The 27,469-nt window shown below is 45.5% G+C and overlaps 1 protein-coding gene across 1 annotated transcript; it reads left to right on the forward strand.

Annotated features, from left to right (window-relative positions):
• Positions 1–25,969, forward strand: QDPR (quinoid dihydropteridine reductase). Its single transcript, XM_012499784.2, has 7 exons — positions 1–289; positions 2,903–2,995; positions 7,757–7,853; positions 10,337–10,477; positions 20,025–20,133; positions 21,619–21,702; positions 25,259–25,969. The coding sequence occupies exons 1-7, from the start codon at positions 176–178 to the stop codon at positions 25,362–25,364; spliced, it is 744 nt and encodes a 247-aa protein (XP_012355238.2). The 5' UTR covers positions 1–175; the 3' UTR covers positions 25,365–25,969.
• The last annotated feature ends 1,500 nt before the right edge of the window (positions 25,970–27,469 follow it).

Genomic DNA, 27,469 nt, shown 5'->3' on the forward strand with positions numbered 1-27,469 from the left:
CACTCCGGGTGGCGGGGCGCCCCGAGCGTGGCTGCGCGCTAGGCGGCAGCAGCGGGCGCGGAGCGGGGCGCGGCGGCCGCGCGTTCCCTCTTGGCCGGGTTGGCCGGCCGGGGCGGGGCGCGGCGCTCGGGCTTGAGGCATTCGGAGCTGCGGGAGCCGGGCCGGCAGGAGCAGGATGGCGGCGGCGGCGGCGGCGGCGGCCGCAGGCGAGGCGCGCCGGGTGCTGGTGTACGGCGGCAGGGGCGCGCTGGGTTCTCGATGCGTGCAGGCTTTTCGGGCCCGCAACTGGGTAATGCTGCGGGCTGGGGGCTGCTGGGTCTCCGCGGGGGTGGCCGGGGGCTTTCGTGTGGAGCCCGGCGCGGGGCAGTCTAGAGGAATTTTGGGGGCCCCTGTGCACCCCCTGACCCGTGTTGCTCGCACGTGCGCGCACAGGTCTACGCTTCTATTCCTGTTGCCGAGTGCGTGCGCACGCCAGTCCCAGGGCGCTGGGCCTTTGCTCTGCAAGGAGCTCCGTGGGCCTCCGCCAGACCTAAAAAGTCCGGCGTGACTCGGGAGAGAATTCCAAAGGGGAAGAACGGGAGCGGGGGTGAGAGGACGGAGAGAGAGTGTAGAAGGAAGGCTCTGGAATGAGACAGCCCAGTTCCGGTTACTAGTGAGACCGCGTATTGGCTACTTAACGCCGTAGGACCTCAGTTTCCCCATTTGTACAATGGAGATTCTGATAGTGAGAGTTGTGAGGATTAGATGAGATAATTGGTGTCGATTGCACATAAATTACCTGACGCCTGGTAAAAACTGTTTAAATGCTGGCTATTAATGTTACTATTACTACCCACCCCTGTTCTTTTAGCCCCATTGGATCTGGCAGTTTGAAGGCTCAGCACGAAAAAATGCTGACGGCTTCTTTGCTTTGTAAAGACCATTTCAACTACTTTGCATAGCCAGGTGTCAATTTCCAGGAGGCGGCAAGTCGGAGCAGAGCTGATCCATGGCCAAAGACCCTTGACCTCAGCCGCTCAGCAGGCCTCAGCACTTTTCCCGGTGGAGACCCTGCCAGGGGCAGCGTTCTGGGAGCTTAGTTCGCAGCAGCAGCAGCCTGGGCAAGAGTTCCCCTGGGACCAGAAAAAGGATCTCAGGATTTTCTTAAAACAAAAAACAACAAAAAACCAAAAACAACTATCTAATTTTTATAGATGAAGGGGGCACAAGTACAGTTTAGTTACATGGATATGTTGTGTAGTGGTGAAGTCTGGGCTTTTAGTGTAACCATCACCCAAATAGTGTACATTTACCAAGATTTTCTTCTTGCTCAGAATCTGGTACAGGAATATGCTTCTGAAGAATTCAATCACACCACTCCCTTCCTGCCACCCATCTGCTCAGTGCCTGGGGACACTGATGAGGGCGCTTTCCCAGGTCTTCAGAGATGCATGGTGGTGACAGAGGCAGCACTTCTGCCAAGGGCCAGGCACTGTGTTCCCAGTACCAGAGTTCCCATAGAGTCTTAACGCTCCCAATATCTTTAAGGCAGTAGATCCTGTTAGTGTCATGTGTTAGAGGGTGAAGGCTGTGTTTTCTCCTGGTGGTGGCACTTTGGTTTACCTTGGTCTTGGCAGAATCTGGAGAGCTGATTTACCTCTGGCTCTTGGTCTTTCCCCTCCGAATTTCTTCGTGCCATCTTAGGGAGGGCTAGGATGATGGAGACTTTTCATTGTTTCAGTATCCCTCATGGGATAACAGGTTAATTAATAATATAACAAATGTTGATGAATAGATGCTGTGTTTACCGCTTAAGGTAGAGATAATTATCTCTGGGGACTTCAGACCAAGAGACCCTGAGTAAGGACTGAGCATCACCTGTGCCAGGAGCTTTAGCATCTTCTATTTCATTTAATTCTTAACACTGACCCTGTTAATCATCAACAAACAACCTTTTTTGTTGGGAACCTCTGCCCAGCATCGGAGTGAGAAAGCCACTCTGACAGAGCTGGGATTCAAACCTGATCTGTCTGATTTCCAATCCTAAAACCCATCCCTCTCTGCTGTAGGGCAGGGATCCTCTTTGGGCTGAATCTGGTCTGCCACCTGTTTTTGTACAGCCCAAGAGTTAAGAATAAGGTTTTACATTTTCAGGAGGTTGAAAATAAAATCAAATGAAGAAAGATATTTTGTTATATGTGAAAATTAATGAAATTCACATTTCAGCTCTGAAGATTTATTGGAACACAGCTGCACTTATTTTTTTCCCCTGTTTATTGCTGTGTTCTGTTACAATTGCAGATTTGAGTAACAACAGATACCGTATGGCCAGCAAAGCCTAAGGTAATTATGATCCGGCCCCTTACAGAAAATTTGCTGGCCCTTGATGTCTCTAGAAGTGCAAGGTTTGTGTTTTAGAGGTGAATGTGGAGGTGGAGGAGAGTGTTTGGAGGTAGGAGGGGCTGAGATGGAGCCCAATATAGGTTGAGTTTTCATTTAAGCCTCTTAACCTGTCTCCACTCTCCTCCTTTCTTTTTCTTTCTTTTTTTTTTTTTAAATGGAGATAAGGCCTCCTTCTGTCGCCCAGCCCGGGGTACAGTGGTGCGATCATAGCTCACTGCACTCTCCAACTCCTGGGCTCAAGTGATCCTCTCGCCCCAACCTCCCGGGTAGCTGGGACTACAGGCATGTGCCACCACACCTGACTAATTTTAAAATTTTTTTGTAGGGACTGGGTCTTGCTATGTTGCCCAGGCTGGTCTCAAACTCTTGGCCTCAAGAGATTCTCCCACACTGGCTCCCAAAGTGCTGGAGTTACAGACGTGAACCCCTACACCTGGCCAACTCCCCTCATTTCTATGTGTGACTCTTTCATGGAATAACAACTCACTGCCTCTTAACCAAAGCTGTTTTCTCCTTCCAGTGGGTTGCCAGCATTGATGTGGTGGAGAATGAAGAGGCCAGCGCTAGTGTTGTTGTTAAAATGACAGACTCGTTCACTGAGCAGGCTGACCAGGTAATTTCAAAAAGACCCCCAAACGTTGTGAGGGGAACCCTGGGGAGAGGTGACCACTGGCTCTATGTTCTTCCTTTTATTTCTTTTTTTTTTCCGAGAGAGTCTTGCTCTATCACCCAGGCTGGAGTGCGGTGGCACGATCCCCGTTCACTGCAACCTCTGCCTCCCAGGTTGAAGCAATTCTCCTCCCTCAGCCTCCCAAGTAGCTGGGATTACAGGCGCCCGCCACCACCCCCGGCTAATTTTTTGTATTTTTAGTAGAGATGGGGTTTTACCATGTTGGCCAGGCTGGTCTTGAACTCCTGACCTTGTGATCCGCCCACTTCAGCTTCCCAAAGTGCTCGGATTACAGGCATGAGCCACCGCGCCCGGCCTGTTCTTCCTTCTTTTTTTTTTAAAGCTGTTGTTTCTCTAATTAGGGAAGCCATTTGTGCTCATTGAGGAAAATTTGGAAAAAGTGAAGAATGATACAAAGATAAATTATATAATCATTTTGAGTTAGTTCACTGTTAACGTTTTGGCCTATTTTCTTGTCTTTTTCTATGCATATTGTGTATTACTCCTTTTACAAGTTTAGGTAATTTTGTATTTTATAGTTTACGGTCAGCTTTGGTTTTTTTTTTTTAAATACTTAAATAATTCTCCAGATTACTGAAAAAACCTCTTTGTAGATGTATGATATTCCATTTTATGGAACGGCCACACTTTACTTAGTTTCTGTTTATTGTACATTTGAGTTTTTGCAGGATTTTTGTTTTACTATTATCAAGAATGTTGTGGTGAACATCTTTGTCTCCATGTCTGATTATTATTGTTTTTTGTTTTAAGAGAGTCTTGCTGTGTTGTTGACACTGGAGTGCAGTGGCACGATCTCAGCTCACCGCACCCTCTGCCTCCCGGGTTCAATCAATTCTTGTGCCTGAGCCTCCTGAGTAGCTGGGATTACAGGCGTGAACCCCAATGCCCGGCTAACTTTTTTATATTTTTAGTAGAGACAGGGTTTTGCCATGTTGGCCAGGCTGGTCTTGAACTTCTGACCTCAAGTTATCCACCCACCTCGGCCTCCCAAAGTAATGGGATTATAGGCATGAGCCCCTGCACCCGGCCCACATTATCTGATTATTTAGGATACATTCTAAAAAGTGGAGTTACCCAGTTCACAGCAGGAACACTAACAAAACAAGTTATTTTTAATTATAAAATGATATGCCTATTATAAAACAAAAGTCCAACAAAACTATGTAAATATAGAAATAAACTGTGAAACTGTCCCTTTTTTCCCCATCATCATATCATTTCCCAGAAGGGTGCACTATTAACAGTTTGATGGATATCCTGGTATAAATATCTTAGAGGCTCTAGGCTGGGTGCAGTGGCTCACACCTGTAATTCCAGCACTTTGGAAGGCTGAGATGGGTGGATCATGAGGTCAGGAGATGGAGACCATCCTGACCAACATGGTGAAACCCCGTCTCTACTAAAAATACAAAAATTAGCTGGGCGTGGTGGCGCACACCTGTAGTCCCAGCTACTCGGGAGGCTGAGGCAGGAGAATCGCTTGAACCTGGGAGGCAGAGGTTGCAGTGAGCCGAGATTGTGCCACTGCACTCAAGCTTGGGTGACAGAGCGAGACTCTGTCTCAAAAAAAAAAAAAAATCTTAGATGCTCTTAAGCCCTGCTTAACTTTCTTGAGAAGCCCTTCTGGTGAGCTGCCTGGATGACTTTTGCGTCAGGTTCTCACTGTGTTGCCCAGGCTAGACTGGAACTCCTGGGCTCAAAGGATCCTTCTGCTTCATTCTCCCGAATAGCTGGGACCTCCCGAGTAGCCACTGTGCCCAGCTGACTCTGTGTTTAATGGTTTTTAGTGCTGTAGCCCGCATTCCCAAGGATAACTTCACATCACTGTGTGAAGCGCCATATTTTCCCAACCACTCAGTGTGGCAGGCAGGCAGGCCATTTTACAGCTGTGAAGACAAGTTTGCAGCGACTAAGTGACAAGGCCAACAAGCTACTCAGTGGTGGAGTCAGGGTCATAGGTCTCCAGATACGAACTTTAGTAAGTTCAGGTGCCGCTTGGTCTGTACGTGGGTCTGCTTTTCATTTAGTTGCACTCTCCCTAGTAATCTCAATACTGACATTTTATGATCCTTATCTGTTTTTTATAACAGATTTTTAAAATTTTAGAAGTGATGCATGTATGATATAGAAAATACAAATAAGCAAAAAGAAAAGAGAAATCGTTTGTAGTTCTAACATGTAATCATTTATTTATATTTCCTTCCAGTCTGTCTCTCCAAAATATACATATATAAATCTACAGATTTTGAACATAAAACTGTGAGCACAACTCTGCTACTCATTTGTCCCTTCTAAAGTGTCAGTTTGACATAGATTGGAATGTAAAAGCCAGATGACTTATTTTAGCACTTCATTTTTGCTTTTCTTATTTATCTTAGTGTGGTCTCAATGTTCCCATACCTAAGTCACATAGATTGGCCTTAGTGAATTTAATAGTGAAAGTTGACATGGCATTGTTAGTTGCCAGGCACCATTCTCAGTGCTTTATTTTCATTAACACATGTAGTCTTCATTACATCCCAAAACAAAGCTTCTAATTTTATCCTTCTTTTAAATGGGGGTAACTGAGGCACAGAAAGGCCCTGGTATTTGTCCAAGGTCAAACAGATAAAAGGTTGCATAGCCAGTATTTGGACTTGGGCAGTGGGGGTCTGACTGCTGTTCTCCTAACTGCTATGCTAAACTGCCTTAAAGCAAAATAGTTTCATGTGAATAAAGTAATAAAGGCCAAAATGGCTGGGTGCAGTGGCTTACACCTGTAATCCTAGCACTTTGGGAGGCCGAGGCAGGAGGATCACTTGAGCCCAGGAGTTTGAGACCAGCCTGTGCAACATGGCGAAACCCCATCTCTACAAAAAAATACAAAAATTAGCTGAATGTGGTGGCACGCAACTGTAGTCCCAGCTACTCGGGAGGCTGAGGTGGGAGGGTGGCTTGAGGCTGGAAGGCAGAGGTTGCAGTGAGCCAAGATCATGCCACTGCCCTCCAGTCTGGGTGACAGAGCCCAGCCTTCTCTAAAAAACAAACAAAAAATAAAGTAATAAAAGCCAAAACTAAATGGAAGGGCAGTGCCTGGGCTTGGAGAGCAGCAGCCCTGCCAGGTGCGGGTCTCTGTAATTGGTGTCTCTTCAGTGTCTCTTCTGCTCTGATTAATTATAGGTTTCTAATGTCCCTGTAGATTGAATGTGGAGGTTGTCCCCACCCAAGGCTTGACAGTAGAGTGCGTCTCTAAGACAGAGATTGAGAGATGCATTTGTGCTTATAAACTTATTTTTGAAAACCTCTTCCTTCTTCTACTACTCCACCAAAGGAAGAGGAGTACCTTCTCCACGACACCCCCAACCTTAAGAATTTCTGAACAAACAGCATAACATTCAGTTTTGTCATGAAACTGGGCAAAGAGGTAATCAACTGAAATGTTCCTGCTGGGAGAGACACAGGGTGTTGATTTAAGTCTTTTTTAAAAGAAATTAAATGTAGAGATGAGGTCTTGTTAAGTTGCCCGAGCTGGTCTTGAACTCCTGGGATCAAGTCATCCCTCTGTCTCTGCCTCCCAAAGTGCTGGGACTACAGGCATGAGCCACTGTGCCCAGCCTGATTTAAATCTTAAGAAGATTGGGCCAGGCGTGGTAGCTCAATCCTGTCATCCCAGCACTTTGAGAGGCCAAGGCAGGCGAATCACCTGAGATCAGGGGTTCGAGACAAGCCTGGCCAACATGGCGAAACCCCATCTCTACTAAAAATACAAAAATTAGCTAGGCGTGGTGGCAGGTGCCTGTAATCCCGGCTACTCAGGAAGCTGAGGCAGGAGAATCACTTGAACCCGGGAGGTGGAGGTTGCAGTGAGCCGAGATTGAGCCATCACACTCCAGCCTGGGAGACAAGGGAAACTCCATCTCAAAAAAAAAAAAAAAAAAAAAAAACATCTTAAGAAGATTGATCTTAATGAAGCAATTGGGATGTGTCATCTCAGCCATTCCAGAGAAATATGGAAGAGTCATGGTGGATGGCCAGAATTGCCTGTCCTGACAGACTGTTCTTTTAATAAATTATAACAAGAGGGCATACATATATTTTCAATGCTTTAAAATCTCAAACAAACAGAAGCAGAGAGATCATTAAAGTGAACCCCCAAGTACTTAATATTACCAGCATATTGCTATTGACTGTATTTTTTGTTGCTCTTGATTTTTCTTACAATTTTTTGTTGGCATTTTTTTCAGAGTTGCAGTTAAAGGGATTTTTGGATGGGGGTGGGGAAAATAGGGTTGATCTTCTTTGTGGATTGTAATTCTGTGATTTGTGAAGAAGTCTGGAAAGAAATATACCAGGATGTTAACTATGGGCAGTGAAGCACTAGGTGCTTTCTTTTTTTTTTTTTAACCTTTCCCTACTTTTATTTATTAATTGTTTTATTTCAAGGGATGCTCATGTCTCTGCCTTTCAGAATGTATACAGAGAGACTCTAGATTGTTTTTTAAAAATCACACTGAAGTGTACTTGGGCTTCAGTGTCTAAAATGCTCGTCTGAGCTTAGTCTTCCATCTAATTCTCAAAGTGTTAATTGCCAGGTACTGTAAACTGGCTTAAAAAGAAGAGAAAAAGAAACTGAGTATCTGTAAAGATGCTAGCCTGTGTTGGCTTACCTTACAGTTTATACATTTTTTTGTTCTTGTGTTGAAGGTGACTGCTGAGGTTGGAAAGCTCTTGGGTGAAGAGAAGGTGGATGCAATTCTTTGCGTTGCTGGAGGATGGGCCGGGGGCAATGCCAAATCCAAGTGTGAGTCCTTTCCTGAGTCACTCATTCGTTCAGCTCTGCTCTTTGTCCAGCTGACAAGGATTGGGTTTATATTAGGTGACAGGCCAGCTGTTTTTTTGTGTATATCCCGGAATCTTTACAGTTGCTCGGGGAGAGAGTGATTAATGCTCTTAATCCATTTTACAGATAAAGAAGAAACTTCCCCTGGAGGACGTGAGGGGACGGGGGCATTGAGTTTGAGTTTAAAGTAGAGGCAGAATGAAATCAGCATGGCCTGTGCCCCAGGCCATGTGCTATTCAGGCATTGGAGGATGTGTAGGAAGTGCAGAGATCATTTAGAAAGTCAGAAGAAGTCAAACTTGAGTTTTTACTAAAGCTGATTCGTTTTTTCATCTTTTATTTTCCCTCCCCTCCCCTCCCCTTTTTCTTAAGACAGAGTCTTGCTCTGTCGCCAGGCTGGAGTGCAATGGTGCAATCTCAGCTCACTGCAACCTCCGCCTCCCAGGTTCAAGCGATTCTCCTGCCTCATTCTCCCGAGTAGCTGAGATTACAGGTGCCCACCACCATGCCCAGCTAATTTTTTGTATTTTTAGTAGAGACGGGGTTTCACCATGTTGGCCAGGCTGGTCTTGAACTCCTGACCTCAGGTGATCCACCCCCGTCAGCCTCTCAAAGTGCTGGGGTTACAGGCGTGAGCCACTGCGCCTGGCCCATTTTTCAACTTTTCATTATGAGCATTTCTAAACATACCAGAAAAGTTGAAAGAACAGTTCAGTGAACACCCTTATATGCTCCATCTAGTTCAGTAACTGTTAACATTTGCTGTACTTGAGTTGAGCTTGTTTCTTGTGCCTGTGTACTTTGTGCATTTTTTTTTGTTAACTGTTTGAAAGTAAGTTTATGCCTCACTATATTTCAGCGTGTTTCTCCAAAGAATAAGCCTGTCCTACATTATTATGGTACCATTGTACCTAAGAAAATGAACAGTGATTATCTAAGATTAATGATATTGAGCCCATATTCAAATTTCCCCAGTTTATTCCATGCCTCTTGTAGTTCTTTTTCCCTAAACATATTCCACTCAAGATTTATGTACTGCATTATGTTGTTTTTAGTCTCTTAATCTAGAAAATCTAGAATTAAAAAAAATCCCCTGTGATAAGACGTTTTTTCAAGTCCTTGGGAGTTTTCATATAGCATGTCTCACATTCTGAACTTGTCTGAACTTTTCTTTAAGGTGTTGTTTGACTTGTTCCTCTATCCTTGGTATTCCCTGTGAATTGGAATTTGGGTCTAGAGACTCAGTTAGATTTAGTATAAACATTCTTGAGGTGCGAATTCTTCCTGAGTGATGGTGTGTACCTTATATGACATCACCTGGGAAGCTCAGCATGGCAGCTTGCCCTACCCTTAGGGATGCCAAATTTGATGCTTGGTTGAGATGGCAACTGCCAGACTTCCATTATAAAGGTACTTTTTTTCTGTTTGCAGTAAGTCAGTCATCTGTGGGATGTGTGGTACTGTGGTATTGTGTGTGAATGTCCTGTTTCCCAAGTATTATACTTTTCACTCAGTGGTTTTAGGCATTCGTTGATAATCTCTACCTGAAGCACTTATTCAGGGGTTGGAAAATGGTAATTTTCTAATTCTGTCATCCCTTCTACATTTATTAGCCAAAGCCATTTAAAAAGGCGTTGACATTCTGTGACCCACATGTCAATGTGAGAGTGGTGCTTTGTGAGGTGATCAGGTTAGCAAAACAGCTTGATAACCTTTTTGTATGTTTTGGGAGCAAGAAATGATAAATGTGGATCCATCAGGTTTTTTTTCTAGTCTTTTTTAGTGGGGAAATGCAATTCCTTGTTTATCACCTACTGACCCCTCCTATATCAGGAGGACATCCTTTTTTGAACACCAGGTACCACATGCCCTTTGAGTTGCCCAGTTGGTGGTGTGACATATGTTACCATTTGTTCTTCCTTATGTCTCTGGCAAGGCCGGGGAGTTAAAATGGTTGTTATTTTAGCTTTCTTTTAAAGAGTCTTTAAAGCTAACATTAAACTTTCAGCCATAAAATATGTAGCTCAGTAAAAGCCCTCTTTATAGCTGTACAGTAATAGGCCCTTCGATTTTTACCACAGAGAAAACCTGACATAGACATATAGGTTCTTATTACAAATCTGATACCATTCATAAAATAAAAGTCTTTGAATTAAAGCCAGTCCAACAAGTCAGTAAACTCCAGGTTTATTTGCTAAAATTTATTGGCCAACATTTTGCCAGTGTATATAGGTAAGGAAGCTGAACCTCGGGCGATCCCATATCCTGGATTTGAACCTGTGTCTCTGACCACTGAGCCCGGTGCTGTTTGTGTTAGACCTTGCTGTAGACAGGGACCCGGGGACCAGGAGGGAGGGCTTCCCTGAGTGTGGGGCTGTGTGAGTTGAGCTCACCTTTTGGTTTCTTTCCTGGGAATGCTGAGCCCACATGTTTTTTTCACTCAGCTCTCTTTAAGAACTGTGACCTGATGTGGAAGCAGAGCATATGGACATCGACCATCTCCAGCCATCTGGCTACCAAGCATCTCAAGGAAGGAGGCCTCCTGACCTTGGCTGGCGCAAAGGCTGCCCTGGATGGGACTCCTGGTAAGCCTTTATTTCCCCATCTGTGAAGTGGGGGTGCTTACCTTGCTTGCTGGGGCTGCCGGGCACTTCTATGGGATGAGGACTGTTAAAGCCTTTACCCTCTAAGCTGCTTCACAGATGGATAGATTTTGTCTTCTTTTGGGCCTGAATCATTTTAGGGAGAAGAGTTCTGATCTTTTGTGTGCCTATCTTTATGTTTATGGTGGTGGTAAGGAACACTGTGATCTGGCAACCCCCATTTAAGTTTATTTATCTGTGATCTACACTGGAATGAATGGTTTAGTGGATATTAATTAATTAATAAACATGGATTATTATTATCACATTGGATCCATGTGTTCCAGGGAAGCAGCTTAGCAGCTGATAATAGCATAAGTTTTAGAATGAGAGAGGTTCATTCGGCCAGCACAGTGGCTCACACCTGTAATCCCAGCACTTTTGGGAGGCCAAAGCAGGAGGATTGCTTGAGCCCAGTTCAAGACCAGCCTGGGCAACACAGTGAGACCCTGTCTCTACATTAGAAAAAAAGAGAGAATGAGAGGGTTGGGGGTGGATTCTTTACCCTAGATGCATGACCCTGAACCAGTTCTTCGGTCTCTGACCAAATGTCTACTGTAGTTTTCCTTAATTGTAAGATAGTGACAATGACATTTAACTTGAAGAGTGCTGTAAAACTGTAGAGGTGTAGCTATGTAGAAAGTGCACATGGTAAGCACCCATAAATGGCAAGTCTTACTGTTATTCACAATAAATGGTAGGTCTTATATTCACTCTTTTCATTTCACATATATTATCACTTTAATCTCATTAATACTATCTTTTTCAGTTTACAGGTTAGGAAACTAAAACTTGGAGAGTTTAAGTAACTTGTCTGGGTTTGTGCAGTAAGTGAGTTGCAGACTTACTTGAACCAAAACCCTAATCATCTACCAACTGTGTGTTTTTTTCCATTATGTCATTTCTTTTGCATTTTTTATGACCTGTATTAGTTTGTTTGGGTAGCCACAGACTGGGTGGCTTAAACAACAGAGATTTCTTTTCTCATAATAACTCTGCAGGCTAAAAGTCTGGAGATCAAGGTGTCTGCAGGGCTGGCTCCTTCTGCATCCTCTTTTCTTATAGATGGCTGCCTTCTCCTTTTGTCTGCACGTGGTCTTCCCTCTGTGTGTCTGTGTCCTCATTTCCTCCTCTTCTAAGGACATCAGGCATATTGGACTAGGGCCCACCTTAATGAGCTCATTTTAACTTCGTTGCCTCTTTAAAAACCTTTGAGTACAGTCACATTCTGAGGTACTGGGAATTAGGACTTCAATATATGAATGTTGGGGGGATCCATTTCAGCCCATAACACTCCCTGTGGGATAGGGCTAGAGGAATTTTAGCAGGGGTAGAAAAGGGCAGCATAGGGACACAGGAAGTGTCTACCTCAACTCCTCAACTAAGTTGAACTCTTCTTTTAAAAAAATGGGAGCTTTTGGCCGGGCACGGTGGCTCACGCCTGTAATCCTAGCACTTTGGGAGGCCAAGGCGGGCGGATCACGAGGTCAGGAGATCAAGACCATCCTGGCTAACACGATGAAACCCCGTCTCTACTAAAAATACAGAAAATTAGCCAGGCGTGGTGGCGGGCACCTGTAGTCCCAGCTACTCGGGAGGCTGAAACAGGAGAATGGCGTGAACCCAGGAGGTGGAGCTTGCAGTGAGCCGAGATGGCGCCACTGCACTCCAGCCTAGGCAACAGAGCGAGACTCCGTCTCAAAAAAAAAAAAAAAAAAAAGCTTTTTTTGACTCTCTAGTAAGTGGTAGAGACCTTGGGACCCTTCTCAGTTATGTATTTTTTTAGAGACAGGGTCTTTCACCCAGGCTGGGATGTAGTGGTACGATCCTAGCTCACTGCAGCTTGGAACTCCTGGACTCAAGCAATCCTTTGCCTCGGCTTCCTGAGTAGCTGGGACCGCAGACACACACAGCCATGCCTGGCTGATTTTTGCATTTTTGGTAGAAACAAGGTCTTGCCATGATGCCCAGGCTGGCCTCAAATTCCTGGCTTCAAGTGACTTCAAATGACTGCCTTGGCCTCCCGGAGCACTGAGACTACTGGCACGCGCCACTACGCCAGGCCCCTTCTCAATTTTAATGTAACTCACTGAACTGTGAGGCCGTGACTACTAGCAGTACCTTGCCTCTCATTTTCTTTTTCCATTTCTTAGAGCATGTGATGTTACGAGTCCATGGCTATAGCGATCATTAAAGCTGTGTAAATGTTAGCTGTCTGGTTGGTTGAGATCTGATTTTTATTTAAGATGACATGGAACAGAGGAACTAGAAAGTAAACAGAGAAATGAGTCATGGCTTGACATTTTAAAAAACAAAACCCTAGGACCAAAAGACTGATTTTTCTAAATGACAGAAGAGTCTCCTACTTTCCTTTGGTTTGCAAGTATCCTTTGATTACATTTCGGGCAGTGGTTAATACTGCAGGCTCTGGAACTGTGCACGTTGGTCTTCCGTTAAGGCTCTGCCACTTACTGTGACACATTTGGCAAGTTACTTCGCCTTTCTGAGTCTGCGTTTTGTCATCTGTAAAATAAGATTAAATAGTGTCTCCTTTATATATATGATGGTTGTACCTTGTAAATGTCTCAATGGATCTAAATGGATGAGAAAGGTATTACAGAGTCAAGAGTAAGTGTGAGCCATTATTATTATTTACTCCAGGCCTATTTCTGCCCAGCTGTTCCTGCCTCAGATGTTAATGAATTTGTTCATCTTTAACCTCTTAAGTTAGATTTTGTTAAGCTATTAATAATTTGAGTCATGAGATCTTTTAAGTATGCTGCAGACCTCAGAAAAATCTGGGGATATAGATCTACAGTTTGAAAGTCAATGATGAATCAGGCTTAGTAGTCCCTTAAACTCAAGAAAATTTGTTTGCACATGAGAATTTTTTCACTTGGAAAGATACTGAGAAAACCTCACCCTCCTATTTCCAAGATTGTATTTCTAGACTATCTTCTGTAGGACAAACTGTATTAAAATGGTGGTCACTTTTGTTTACCATTACAGGATCTGTGCTGTGATTGGAAATCAGTTTTGGGGAACAACATTGATCATTTAATAACTTGGAAGTGTTGACGTTCTTAGTGAAATGCCTTTTTTTCATATCTTGCAAATAACCCCTTTTGTGTGCCCAAGGAAAGGTCATTCTGTAGAATTAAGCCATTACAGTTGCTATTTGCTTGTTTCTTTCCATCGTCAGAGTCCCTGCTCTTGTGTTGTGTTGTTTGAATGGAGTGAAGAGAGAGCTCTGGGATTTTGAGGACCAGGGCTGGGTTAATGAGCACTTACGCTCTGGTTTATTTTAATCACTGAAGAGTTTGTTATGCCCCCTGATTAAACAGAGAAGCTAAGGATGGTGAAATATTCTTCTTGTGCTTCTAAATAGCTCTTTGAGACCTTGACCCTCTTTTGCAATTTGAGGTTGTTGTTGCAGTTCTGTGATTGGTCCCTTGGCTGGGCTGTCATCCCCTCACCTCCCGCTGGACTTGTGATGCGTCCACAGTGATTACATTTTAAACAGTGTGTGTGCTGAGGATTTTAGGGAGCCTGATGACCTCTAGAAGAAATAGTAGTTTTCAGAAGGTAGAGAGGTTTACAGTGACTCATCATTCCTTCTTGTTGCTGTGATAGCAGCATTTAGTGAGCAGCTACAGTTGGGCGCAGTGGGGGAACATAAAGAGGAAAGAGACCCCATTCCTGCCACATGCCTGCAGGGCAGAGGGCAACCTACCTTAATAAAAGACATCCCTTGCTTCTTTCAGCAAATATCCATCGAATAGTGGGAGGAAAGGAAGACCAATAGGTAGCAGGTATACACAATGTCAAAATCTGCTCAAATGGTACACCCTAAACATGTTTAAGTTTATTGTGTTTCAGTTATACCTCAATGGACTTGGTGAAAAAGAAAGAAATATTTTTAGGCATCTGTCTTCTGGGTGCTTGGCTTGTTGGGCTAAGCTTGATCTTATTTCATCACGAGAGGTATCGGTAAAGTAGGTGCTATTATTTTCCCTTGATTACGGAGAAAAAAAACCAAAGTTCGGTGATTTTAGGTGCCTTGTCTAAGACAACCTGGCTAGTTAGTAGCAGATTGGTCTGAGTAATAAATTGATCAGTAATTAATATAATTATAATCAGTAATTATAGCAATTACTGATAATATAATTATATTGAGATAATTATATAGTTATATTGAGATAATATAATTATATTGAGAGCCTCCTCCGGCAGCAGGGGTTCAGGTGGTGTGAGTGTGAGACCGGGCTACATTACGGTCTAAGCATAGTGTTCTTGGGGGGGTACTTCCACCTCTGAAAAGGTTTTGTTGAGGGAGCTGATTCAAATAGGGCCTTGGACAAGTACCTGCTTTGACAAGTAGGGCTTATGGGAAAAGATGAGAAGGCACTTAGTTTTTATTTAAATAATTTAATTAACCAATTTTTAAATTGGAAAACTAACCAATGAATGTAGTAAAAATTCACATGGCAGCAAAAGAAACACAACGAATAGGAAGACTTTCCTACTCACACCCCTGATCTCTACAGCACTCCCTCCCCAGGTCCAACTACAGTGATGGCTTCTCAGGTGTCCTTCGGGAAGCATTCTGTGCACGTTGTAGTGTGCATCCATGCCACACTCACATACTTTTTAAAAAGCACCAGAATTTGACGGGGCCTGTAATCCCAGCACTTTGGGAGGGCAAGGTGGGGGGATCACCTGAGGTCAGGAGTTCAAGACCAGCCTGGCCAACATGGCGAAACCCTGTCTCTACTACCCAGCTACTCGGAGAGGCTGAGGCAGGAGAATGGCGTGAACCCGGGAGGCGGAGCTTGCAGTGAGCCGAGATTGCGCCACTGCACTCCAGCCTGAGCGACAGAGCGAGACTCCGTCTCAAAAAAAAAAAAAAAAAAAAAAAAAAAAAATAACCAGGCGTCGCGGCAGGCACCTGTAATCCCAGCTACTCAGGAGGCTGAGGCGGGAGAATCGCTTGAACCTGGGAGGCGGTGGTTGCAGTGAGCCGAGATCGCGCCACTGCACTCCAGCCTGGGTGACAGAGTGAGACTCCGTCTTCAAACAAACAAACAAAAAAAGAGGCTGAGGTGGGAGGATTACTAGAGCCCTGGAGGTCAAGGATGCAGTGAGCTGAGATCACACCACTGCACTCCAGCCTGGGCAACAGAGTAAGCTTGTCTCAAAAAAAAAAAAAAAAAAAAAAGCATCATAATTTGATGACTCAATAGAGGCTTTTCTGTGCCTTATTCTTTTCACTTCATCATAGATTAAATAATTTAAAAGTTAGTTTGTCTGGAATATTGAGAAACTCATGAGTTACTGAGAATCACCTACCATAGTTTTAATAAACAGAGCTACCAGTTTGTTCTTTTTTTTTTGAGACGGAGTTTTGCCCTTGTTGCCCAGGCTGGCAATGATGCAATCTTGGCTCACCGCAACCTCTGACTCCTGGGTTCAAGCAATTCTGTTGCCTCAGCCTCCGGAGCAGCTGGGATTACAGGCATGCATGACCACCCCCAGCTAATTTTGTATTTTTAGTAGAGCTGGGGTTTCCCCATGTTGGTCAGGCTGGTCTCGAACTCCCGACCTCAGGTGATCCACCTGCCTTGGCCTCCCAGAGTGCTGGGATTACAGGCGTGAGCCACCGCACCTGGCCCCAGTTTGTTTTCTCATTGCCACAGTTTTTGAGTGCCCACCATTTGATTAAGCCCCATTATCCTCCTTTGAGAAACCCACCTATTGCTCTTTTCTGAAAGCAATGAATATTTATTTATTTATTTATTTATTTATTTATTTATTTTACTTGTTTTTTTGGAGACATGGTCTGGCTCTGTCACCCAGGCTGGAGTGCAGTGGCGTGATCTTGACTCACTGCAGCCTCGACCTCCCGGGATCCAGCCATCCTTCCACCTCAGCCTACCGGGTAGCTGAGACTACAGGTGTGTGCCATCACACCTGGCTAATTTTTGTATTTTTTGTGGAGACAGGGTTTTGCCATGTTGCCCAGGCTGGTCTCAAACTCCTGGGCTCAAGAGATCCACTTGCCTCAGCCACCTAAACTGCTGGGATTACAAGCCTGAACTACCTCACCTGGCCAAATAAAGTATTTATTGAATGCCACCTTTTGGTTTGGGATACATTGGTGAACAAAACAATAAAAACCCCTGCCTCTGTGGAACTTACTTTCTTCTGGGAATGAAAGAGCCCTTTTGAGTTTATGAGGTGTGTCACATTTCACGTCGTCTTCAGGAAAGCCTATGACCTGGGCATTGGATCCCATTTAGCAGGGAAGAACCAGAGGCTGAAAGAACTGCTCGCCCAAGTCGCAGTGGTGAGGAGTCACCTGGGTTCCAAGCCCTGGCCTTGAAGTCCAGATTCTGGGTTCTTTCTGGTGTGCTGTGCCGTTCCTGGGAGCCAGGCAGCTGCCTTGTGCTTCTTCGTCTTTCTAACACTGAGACTAGGGATTCCCACGTAGAAGAGGCTCCATGACATGGGGTGGGGTAAGTGGGTTTTGATGCCCAGGAGCAGGTGGACCCTGGCAGCCCCTTTCCAGGCTCTGGCTTTACAGGCAGCAGAGTGATGGCAGGTCGGTTTGATGGTGTTAAGGCCAGAGTTGTCACCATCCCAGTCATGTCACAGTCCTTCCATTGCTGATAAGCAAATGCCCCTGATGGGCCACAGATGACTGCTTGATCTGGAGAGGAATCATGTATTATAATATGAATAATGATGAGCTGGGAGAGTGGGAAAAGCATCACCCCCTCCCTGCCGCAGTCACTGGGAGAATATCTCCCTGGCAAGGTGCTGAGCAAAGCCCCTTCTACACCAGGCTGGGCTCCCTCCGCCCTGCTTGGGTTCTGTGCGTGCCCTCCATGGTTTCCAAGGCCCTTCTTGGATGCGGTCTCCCTCCATCCTCAGCACAGCCTTGTGAATAAATTGTGATCTGAGTTACCACTCCCATTGACAGATGGAAAAGCAGGCCCACAGAACCTGTGATTCTTTTTTCTGGTGGCTGGAAAGGCAGGAGTTAGGGCTGCACTTTTTGAATTCCAAGTTGATGACCCGTTTTGCAATTCCTTATTGCTGTCCGAGGAAAAAGAGTTGCCAGTGACCTGCTGAGAGTCATGAATGACAATAATGGCCAGGATTGAGTGTTCCTCGGTGCTCAGTACTGTACAAAGGAGATTTGTTAACCTGGAAAAAAAACAATCAATGGAGTTTTATTACTTGACATAATTAAGGAGGACGCTGGAAGTATTCTCCAAAGCAGCGTCTCTCCCAGGAGGGTTTCATGGGGTGATGGAGAGGGGAGAGGGTGTGTCATTGCATGTGGAGGAGGGGTCCCAGTGGCACAGATGCAGTGAGTCATCATGCTAGCACATAGTCACATGTTCTGGTGATGAAGCTGTAGCTCCTCCCGGGTGCAGACTGTAGCATGGTAATAAGGAAAGTCCACTTGGGATTATCTCTGTAAGTTGCTGGTTTCACCTGACTTGGTGACTGCATTCCACGCAAGTTGTGGGAAAAACCAGGCTGAAGGGCAGGAGGCTGTGAAACAGGCCGATTGTTCAAGCTGATGAAACTCCTATAGTCCCTGGAGACCCTCCCTGTCCGCTACACTTGTACATGGTATTTTATTTGATTGTTATGTTATCCTTAGGATTTGGGATTGTCATTCCCATTTCACGGAATGGGAAACCTAGGATTCCAAGGTTTATTAGCCTCTCCCACTGTCAGTCACTAGCAAGCAGCAGAGCCTAGACACGAAGCCAGGTGGTTGAGTTCCAGGGTACATTACTTCTATTGATTTGATGGGAAACCTTCATTGAGTGCCTGTCCTGTGCTAAGGGTATGCTCACAATTAAGTACTCTATTCCTGTGTGTCGTTATGAGCCCCTCTGGATCACACCTGACTTTATACTGATAAGGTGATTAGTAGGTTGGGGCCCCTAGACAGCCTCAGGATGGAGCTACTTTCTAGAATGACCAAGCAATTAGGAGGTTGGAACTTTCAGCTCCACCTACCAACCTCCTGGAAGGGAGCGGGGGCTGGAGATTAAGCTCTATAAAAACTTCCAGATGTGGTAAGCATCTGGGTTGAACACATGGAGGCGCTGGGAGGGTGGCGTGGCTGGAGCAGGCGTGGAAGTTCCATGTCCACGCCCTCTCCTACCCTGCCTCTGTGTCATTCCACCTGGCTGTTTCTGCGTTGTATCCTCTATAATAAAGCAGTAACTATAAAAAAAGCATTTGCCTGAGTTCTTCGAGCCATTCTAGCAAATTATTGCACCTGAAGAGGGGGTTGTGCAAACCCCTGATTTAGCCTGTCGGTCAGAAGTCTAAGTGGCCCAGGACTTGTGACTGGCATCTGAAGTAGGGTAGGTCTTGTGAGACTGAGCCCTTAAATCAGACAGGAGTACAGTGACGTGATCATAGCTAATTGCAGCCTTGACCTCCCCCAGGCTCAAGTGAACCTCTCACCTCAGCCTCCCAAGTAGCCGGGACCACAGGCATGTACCACCAGGCATGGCTAATTTTTGTAGAGATGGGGTCCCACTGTGTTGCCCAGGCTGGTCTTGAAACTCTTGGGCTCAAGGGATTCTCCTGCCTCAGCCTCCCAAATTGCTGGGATTAAAGGCATGAGGCACTGCACCTAGCCGGGAGTTCTAATTGAATTGTCAAACACCCAGTTGGTGTCTGGAGACTTAGAGAATTGATTGTGTTAGAAAACACCTCAAACCCATTTTACAGATGCAGCAACTGAGGATTAGAGAGGTTTGGGGAACTTTCCCAGAATTTCTTTAGTGGTAAGTGGAGGAACTGGGATTTCAATGTGTGTAATTTGACTTTAAGGCCTGTACTCCAAATGACTGCTTAATTTTGCTGTTCCATTGAGTACCTCTGTGTGCCAGGTGCTCACAAGCATTTAGTGATCAAAAGGTTCAGAACCCATTTCTTGCCTGGGCTTTAACCTCTCCATCAGCTTTGGCACAAGTCTGTGTGAGCCTGGCGTGTACTCAACCTGTCTTGAGTCTTGGTTTCCTAAGAATAAAAATAAGATCAACCTTCTGGCTTTTGTAATAAATGTTAAGTATTAGATGGATAGTAGGTACACCTGAAATGTCATGTCTCCTCCACTTTTCTCTCCATAAATGTTCATTTATCTTTTCTTCCTGGCCTCTTCTGGACCCTGGAATGCTGCACCTTGGATGCACCGGTGGCCTGTGTGAAGCCTGTGTTCTTGGAAACTGGCCAGAGGCCATAACTCCCGACCCACCTGTTCCCATCCCCTCTTTCTCATGGCTCTCTGCCATTTTTTGGTGGGGGTTGGTGAGGGCGTCCGGCCTGAAGGAGGCGGCCAGATGCAGCTATTTATAAAGTTTTCAGGGAATAGAGATCTCAAGAGAAGATTGCATGTCCTTGCTGTCCCCCTGGCTGCCAGTGGTCACTGAGCCATCTTCTCCCCATTTCCCAGGTATGATCGGGTACGGCATGGCCAAGGGTGCTGTTCACCAGCTCTGCCAGAGCCTGGCTGGGAAGAACAGCGGCATGCCGCCCGGGGCAGCCGCCATCGCTGTGCTCCCGTAAGTGCTTGGGGTTCCCTGGCCGCTGCCCACCTCTGCCCCACTGCTGCGGGTGACCATTTGTCTGACTGTAGCTTTCCACAAGCGACCTGTGTGTGCTCCCACCTCAGGCTCTGAAACACACTAAAGTCTCTTAAGATACTTATTATCTTAATCTGTTTGAATTGCTCTAACAAAATACCTTAGACTGGATGATTTATAAACAGCAGAAATGTATTGCTCACAGTTCTGGAGGCTGGGAAGTCCAAGATGAAGGCACCGGCAGATTTGGTGCCTGGCGAGGGTTCATTCCTCATAGATGGCGCCTTCTATGTGTGCTCACATGGTCGAAGGGGCAAATGGCCTCCCTCCAGCTTCCTTTATAAGCATGCTAATTCCCTCCTAAAGGCCCCCAATTGTCTCCTGCAGACCCCACCTCTTTTTAGGGGTGCAGATTGCATTTTGTATGTGAGTTTGAGGGGGATACATTCAGACCATAGCAATACTTCAAGTTTTGGGTTCTCCTGGGCTGTCCAGAATGTTTGATTGGCTGGTTGGATGGGTCTTTTTTGCTTCTTTTTTTCCTCTCCCTTTCATTTCTCCCTTCATCATTTCTGCCTTTAAAATTAGACTACACGTTTTTTTTTTTTTATACGTAGTTGTGTCTTTCAAGTTATTATATGGGGTATGTGTGTGTGTGTGAGAGAGAGAATATGGGAAACTGTTGGAGGTGTTTCTCTGTTGGTCATCGGGGGACAGTCCCCCATCAGCCATCCCAGGCAGAGGCAGCTGCTTTGGAGGGAGGCTGCTCCTTCTTGCTGGAAGGCTTCCAGCACCAGCAGGCTTGCCTTTTGCCTGTGGTCCTATAAAGGGATGCTGAGACTGTAGGGACTGCACTGATTGACTTTCTGGTTCCCTTTTAGTTGTGAGATTCTGTGATTCTGTGACATGATTCCCACAGCTGTTTTGAATGATTCAAATGATTCCTGAGGCCTGAATGTTCTTGGGAGATTCATGCATATCTGAATTCTTTATTCTTCTGCCAAAAATCTTAAGGTTTTGTGGAAAATAGCCACATATTTAAAATTTTAGTATTTCAGTATTCTCATATTTAAAGGCATATTACTATCTTAAATCCTTAGAAATGAGTGTGCTGCATGTTAGGGAGTGAATAAAGACACAGCAACAAAGCAGTTTAATTCAGTGAAGACTCTTTTTAAAAAAGGCAAAATGTGGCTCCTTCTGTTTTGTTCTTATCTGCCTAAGTGGTGAGCCACAGCACACCTTATTGAATTATGCTCAGATCTGGCCTTTGCTAGCGGGGACAGCTTCCTGCTGTCTCTCTGCTTATCTCTTTGTCTGATCTTTCCATGTAAATAGCACCCTCAGTGCCAGAGGCTCTAGGTTGTCATGCTGTCTGTTTGCGTTTTCCTGGCCAAGAGGGACAGGGCACCTGTTGTTATAAAGGAGCGACATGAATGACATGCTTATCTGTGTCCATTGCAGGGTTACCCTGGATACCCCGATGAACAGGAAATCAATGCCTGAGGCTGACTTCAGCTCCTGGACACCCTTAGAATTCCTAGTTGAGTGAGTATTACAGTCATGTCCATGACTGAGCAGCTTCCAGCCCCTATTCTCTGCCTGCTGTGGTCCAGAGGACGAGTCTGTGTTCCCTGAGATCGTCAATCCGGGTGGTCTTGGGAGGACTCTGGGACTCTGAGGATGCATCGCATATCAGACGGAATCTCAGGGTAGCTGAACTTGGAGACAGGCAGCAGAGTGGCAGAATGGGTAGTGCTGACATGAATCCTGGCTCCCTCCCTCACCACCGGCCACGCTGAGCACATTATTGACCTGCCGAGGCCTCAGTTTCCCCACCTGTGTCATGAAGTCCATCATGCTTGCTAGGAGGATTAAATGTGGTAGTGTGCGCCAAGCACTCGGCACAGTGTCTGGCCATAGCAAGTGCTCAGTGATCCCCAGCTGCAGTTTGCGTCGTTACTGCTGTGACAAGGAACCTCCATGGGGGAGGGGGACACCAGGTCGGTGGCGTGGGGGCACATGTCTGAATCAGTGTCAAGCCACAGACCCACAGAAAGTGCCCTTTAATTTCTGAAATCCTTTTCGCCCATTTGTAAATATGGGTGGCATTTGAACACTCATGGGACAGAGCTGAATTCCTCTTTTGTGTTTGTTTAGGTGTCAGTTTCCCAAACCCGTCTAGTTAGTAAGCATGTGTTCATCAAGCGCCTACTATGGGCCAGGTGCTGCTCTCGTCTCTGGGGTCACAGTGAGGACGAAGATGGGATCCCTCATGGAGCAGGGGGGCTGAGAGGGTCAAGGTGACAGCCTGACCCAGCAGTGCCTCCGTGTAAACTGCTTTGATGACTGTTTGTAAGAGATGTTTGTGAATTGAGCAGTGTGCTTCTGGCCTGATGTCACAATCTCATTTAAATTAAATCGGGAGAAATTTGGGACTTGCGTTTTATGTTTGAAATGTTTTTATATCCCAGTCACCATTCTAAGCACTTCATAACTCTTATTTAATGCTCATAGCAAACTCTGAGGGAGGAGCTGTCATTTTTGTTAAGGCTTAGAGACTTAGAGGGATGGCAGGGCCTAAGTCACTTGCCTAAGGTCACACAGCACAGCCAGGATCTGACACAAGTGGTGTGGCTGCAGAGCCTATGGTCTTAACTGGTAGGCTGACGGTTGTTTCTGTCTATGCCAGGAATCGTGCTTAATGCTTGATTTGCAGGAAAAAAATTGAAGTTGTAGAGGAAATCAAGCTTTGAATTGTTTTTGTGTTTGAATTTCTTTTTAAAGGCCGACACTCCCAACCACACTTGAGATATTCATCTAAGACCTAGACTCTAGATGGAACATCTGGGATCTTGTGTCTGAACTTGTGCTGAGCCACAGACCCACAGAGGACGGGCTGTCACAGGCCCCCTTTTGTTCTAGAGATCACATCCACCCATTTGTGGTATTTGAAAACTCTCAGAAAAGTTGGCATAAAGTTTGCTTTGAGATGTCTGCGAGCACATCCTTCCTCTACTATCCCTGGTTAGAATGGCGTTCTCTCTCACCTGTCCACGCTGCAGGTGAGGGTGCAGGAGAAGTAAGACCATTTAAAACATATTGTAGCAAACCATCATGGCACATGTATACCTGTGTAGCAAACCTGCACGCTGTGCACATGTAGCCTAGAACTTAAAGTATAAAAAGCAAACAAACAAACAAACGCGTAACTAACACACAAAACCCTACACATCCAGATGGCACTGGTCTCTTTCAGAGCCTTCCCTCACCAAGCCCTGCCCTGTCCCCAGAGATGAGGCCATGACATGACAGTACTTTAAAGAGTTTTAGCAACGCTTTGTTTTTTGAGCCCATGTGCTCAAATGAGCTCGTTCAAACCCCAGAGTGGGGGCCTGAATGACTGGACCTTTACACATCAGTGCTGGCCCAGAAGGTTACAGATCGGCACTGGGAGTCTCCCAGGAAGGAACTGCTGAGCGCTTTCCAGTTAATGAAGGTCCGAAGTCTCAGCTGGTGAATTGTCAAAATGGATGATGTACTCAAATGTAAATGTTTTATGTTAAAGAATTATCATCTACTTCTTGTTTCTTGTGAATTTCTTTTGCCCTTTTTCATTCCTGTCTTGTTAGAGGGTCTTTTTGACTGCCACAAGTGGGGTCAGTTGCCCCTCTCCTCAGATTTGTGAAAGACCCTGTTACTGTATTTAACATTTTATTGTAATAGTCTGTTTTTTTCTATGTCTTTTTCCATTGTTTGGCGCAGCTGTGGGTACTCTATATAATGTTTGATTTAAAAAAATGCCAAATAAATGAATTCCATGTGTTTCTCACATAAATTTCTGAGAAGGTAATATAGCAAAGTATTGTGCATATGTCTCTCTTTGAGCTAATTAAAATATTTAAAAACAATTTTTTTTTTTGAGACAGGGTCTCACTCTGTCACCCAGGCTGGAGTGCAGTGTCACGATCACGGCTCACCCCAGCCTTGATCTCCAGGGCTCAAGCAATCGTCCCACCACAGCCTCCCGAGTAGCTGGGACTACAGGCATGTGCCCCCATGCCCAGCTATTTTTTTAGAGGTGGGGTTTCACCTGGTTGCCCAGGCTGGTCTCAAACTCCTGGGCTCAAGTGATCCACCTGCCTCAGCCTCCCAAATTGCTGAGATTACAGGTATGAGCCACCACGCCTGGCCAGATTAAAATCTCTTACAATCACAAAAGAATTCCAACAATGTAGAAAAATACCAAAATGAAAGTTAAACTCACGCCAAATCCTGCCACTCAGAGATTAGAATGAGTACACCACTGAACTCACTGGGGGCCTGGGTATGTGTCCAACATGCCTAGTGCCTTTTATTTATTTTTTATTATTTTTTGGAGATGGAGTCTTGCTTGTGTCCAGGCTGGCCTCAAACACCTGAGCTCAAGTGATCCTCCCGCCTTGGCATCCCGAAGTGCTGGGATCATAGGGGTGAGCCATAATGCCTGACCTTTAGTGGCTTTTATTTATTTATTTATTTATTTATTATTTTTTGTGAGACAGTCTCACTGCGATGCCCAGGCTGGAGTGCAATGGTGCGACCTCAGCTCACTGCAACCTCTGCTTCCCAGGTTCAAGTGATTCTCCTTCCTCAGCCTCCTGTGTAGCTAGGATTACAGGCATGCGCTACCATGGCTAATTTTTGTATTTTTAGTAGAGATGGGGTTTCATCATATTGGCCAGGCTGGTTTTGAACTCCTGACCTCAAGCGATCTGCCTGCCTCGGCCTCCCAAAGTGCTGGGATCACAGGTGTGAGCCATGGCGCCCAGCCCTTAGTGGCTGCTGTGCCACCCTTCCCCTAACCCCACAAGCCGTCACTGTGCCACCCTTCCCCCCACCCCACAAGCCGTCACTGTGCCACCCTTCCCCCAACCCCACAAGCCGTCACTGTGCCACCCTTCCCCCCACCCCACAAGCCGTCACTGTGCCACCCTTCCCCCAACCCCACAAGCTGTCACTGTGCCACCCTTCCCCTCACCCCACAAGCCGTCACTGTGAAGGTCAGCATGTGCCCAGATTTTTGCTTTAAGAATGTAAAAAAAACTTTTCTTTTTCGTTTCAGAACCTTCCATGACTGGATCACAGGGAAAAACCGACCGAGCTCAGGAAGCCTAATCCAGGTGGTAACCACGGAAGGAAGGACGGAACTCACCCCCGCATATTTTTAGGCCTCATCTCAGTGCCTGTGAGGGGCCTGCCAGAAAAGTCACTAACCTATCTCAGTGTGGCCTTGTCCAGCCTTGTGTTTTCTGTAACCCCTGTTTGTGGTACGAGATAACGAGTCCTATTTTTCTCTCACGTAACGTGCATTTGCTCTCCTAGGACAGTGTAATACGTTTATGTGAAGTACAAACATGCGAGACTGGTGGCCTGCAAATAGCATCCGTCAATCTGTGTTAACTGCATAGGGAGGGCTCTGCATAGCGCCTGCTATACTGGTGTCATGTTGGATCGCTTTTGAGACTGTTTATCTGTCCTTGACAGTGGCTGTCATCTTGACTACTTTGTTGATTTGTTGGTATTGGGGACATTTTAAAGGCTGAGTTATTTTTGAATGTTGTGTTTATGTCATAGACATAGTTTTCGCAGCCTTGAATTAAACTGCCTTAAAAATCCTTTTGTGGTATAAGCAAAACTCCGCGGACTCTGTCCTGGTATCCTTTTCCTGTGTGGTTGCCCCGTGTCCTCTGGCCTAGGGTTAAGTGTGCAAGATAACTACTTGTGAGTATTCAGAATGTTGTTCCTAATAAATGCACTTGTCTGTCTTCTTTAATCAAATCACATCTTATATACAGCAGAGATGAGTATACTAGAATCATGGATTGCTGGAGGTCTGATCATTTTACAGATGAGGAAACTGAAGCCCAGAGAGACATTACCTTGTTGCCAGTAACTGGTAGACCTAAGCCCAGATCTCTAGTCACCAGATAGTTGCTGTTTTTAAAGCCCTTTACTACGTATTTTCTTTCTTTTTTTAAGTGAGGTGAAATTCACGTAAAATTAGCCATTTTTTTTTTTTTCGAGACGGAGTCTCGCTCTGTTGCCTAGGCTGGAGTGCAGTAGTGCCATCTCGGCTCACTGCAAGCTCCGCCTCCTGGGTTCACACCATTCTCCTGCCTCAGCCTCCTGAGTAGCTGGGACTACAGGTTCCCGCCACCACGCCCGGCTAATTTTTTTTGTATTTTTAGTAGAGACGGGGTTTCACTGTGTTATCCAGGATGGTCTCGATCTCCTGACCTTGTGATCTGCCCACCTCGGCTGCCCAAAGTGCTGGGATTACAGGCGTGAGCCACCACACCCGGCCAAAATTAGCCATTTTAAGGCTAATTTTAAGTATTAAAAGTTAAGTAGATGAGCAGTTCAGTGGCATTTAGCACATTTACAGTAGTGCATAATCACCACCTCTGTCTAGTTCCCAAACATTTTCCTCACCCCAAAAGAAAAACCAACGCTGTTTAAGCAGTTCCTCCCCATTCCCACTCCCTAACCCCTGCAACTACCAATCCGCATTTTGTTTCTGTGAATTAATTCTGGGTATTATTTTTTTGAGACAGTCTTGCTCTTTCTTACTCAGGCTGAAGTGCAGTGGCATGAACCTGGGTCACTACAGCCTTGACTTCCTGGGCTCAAGCAATCCTCCCTCCCTGGCCTCTTGAGTAGCTGAGACTACAGGCATGTGCTACCACACCCAGATATTTTTTAAAGTTTTTTGTAGAGACAGGGTCTTGCTCTGTTGCCCAGGCTGGTCTGAAACTCCTGGAATCAAGCAATCCTCCTGCCTTGTCTTCCCAAAGTGCTGGTATTAGAGGCGTGAGCCATTGCACCTGGCCTGTTCTGGGTATTTTGTATAAATGGAATCACTATATGACCTTTTGTGTCTGGCTCCTTCCACTTAGCTTAATGTTTCCCATGTTCCTCCCCGTTGCATCATGTATAGGTACTTATTTCTTTTTGTGGCGTAATAATATTCCATTATATGTATCCACTGCAATTTTGTTTATCTACTGATCTGTTGATAGACATTTGGGCTGTTTCCACCTTTTGGCTGTTGTGAGCATTGCCGCTGTGAACATTCATGTATAAGTGTTTGTGTATCTGTTTTCAATGATTTTGGATATATATCTAGGAGCAGGATTGTTCCACCATATGGTAATTTCTGTGTTTAACTTCTGTTTTTTTTTTGAGATGGAGTCTTGCTCTGTTGCCCAGGCTGGAGTGCAGTGGTGCGATCTCAGCACACTGTAACCTCTACCACCCAGGTTCAAGCGATTCT

The sequence above is a fragment of the Nomascus leucogenys genome, chromosome 20 (genome assembly GCF_006542625.1).
Source record: "Nomascus leucogenys isolate Asia chromosome 20, Asia_NLE_v1, whole genome shotgun sequence".
Classification (NCBI taxonomy): Eukaryota; Metazoa; Chordata; class Mammalia; order Primates; family Hylobatidae; genus Nomascus; species Nomascus leucogenys.

What these genes read in the sequence shown, in the direction of transcription:
- QDPR (XM_012499784.2), top strand. Translation starts at nt 176, where the DNA reads ATGGCGGCGGCGGCGGCGGCGGCGGCCGCAGGCGAGGCGCGCCGGGTG. An exon ending in TGCCCTGGATGGGACTCCTG is followed by an intron (nt 10,478 to 20,024) that starts GTAAGCCTTTAT and finishes CCCATTTCCCAG; the next exon opens with GTATGATCGGGTACGGCATG. An exon ending in CCCTTAGAATTCCTAGTTGA is followed by an intron (nt 21,703 to 25,258) that starts GTGAGTATTACA and finishes TTTTCGTTTCAG; the next exon opens with AACCTTCCATGACTGGATCA.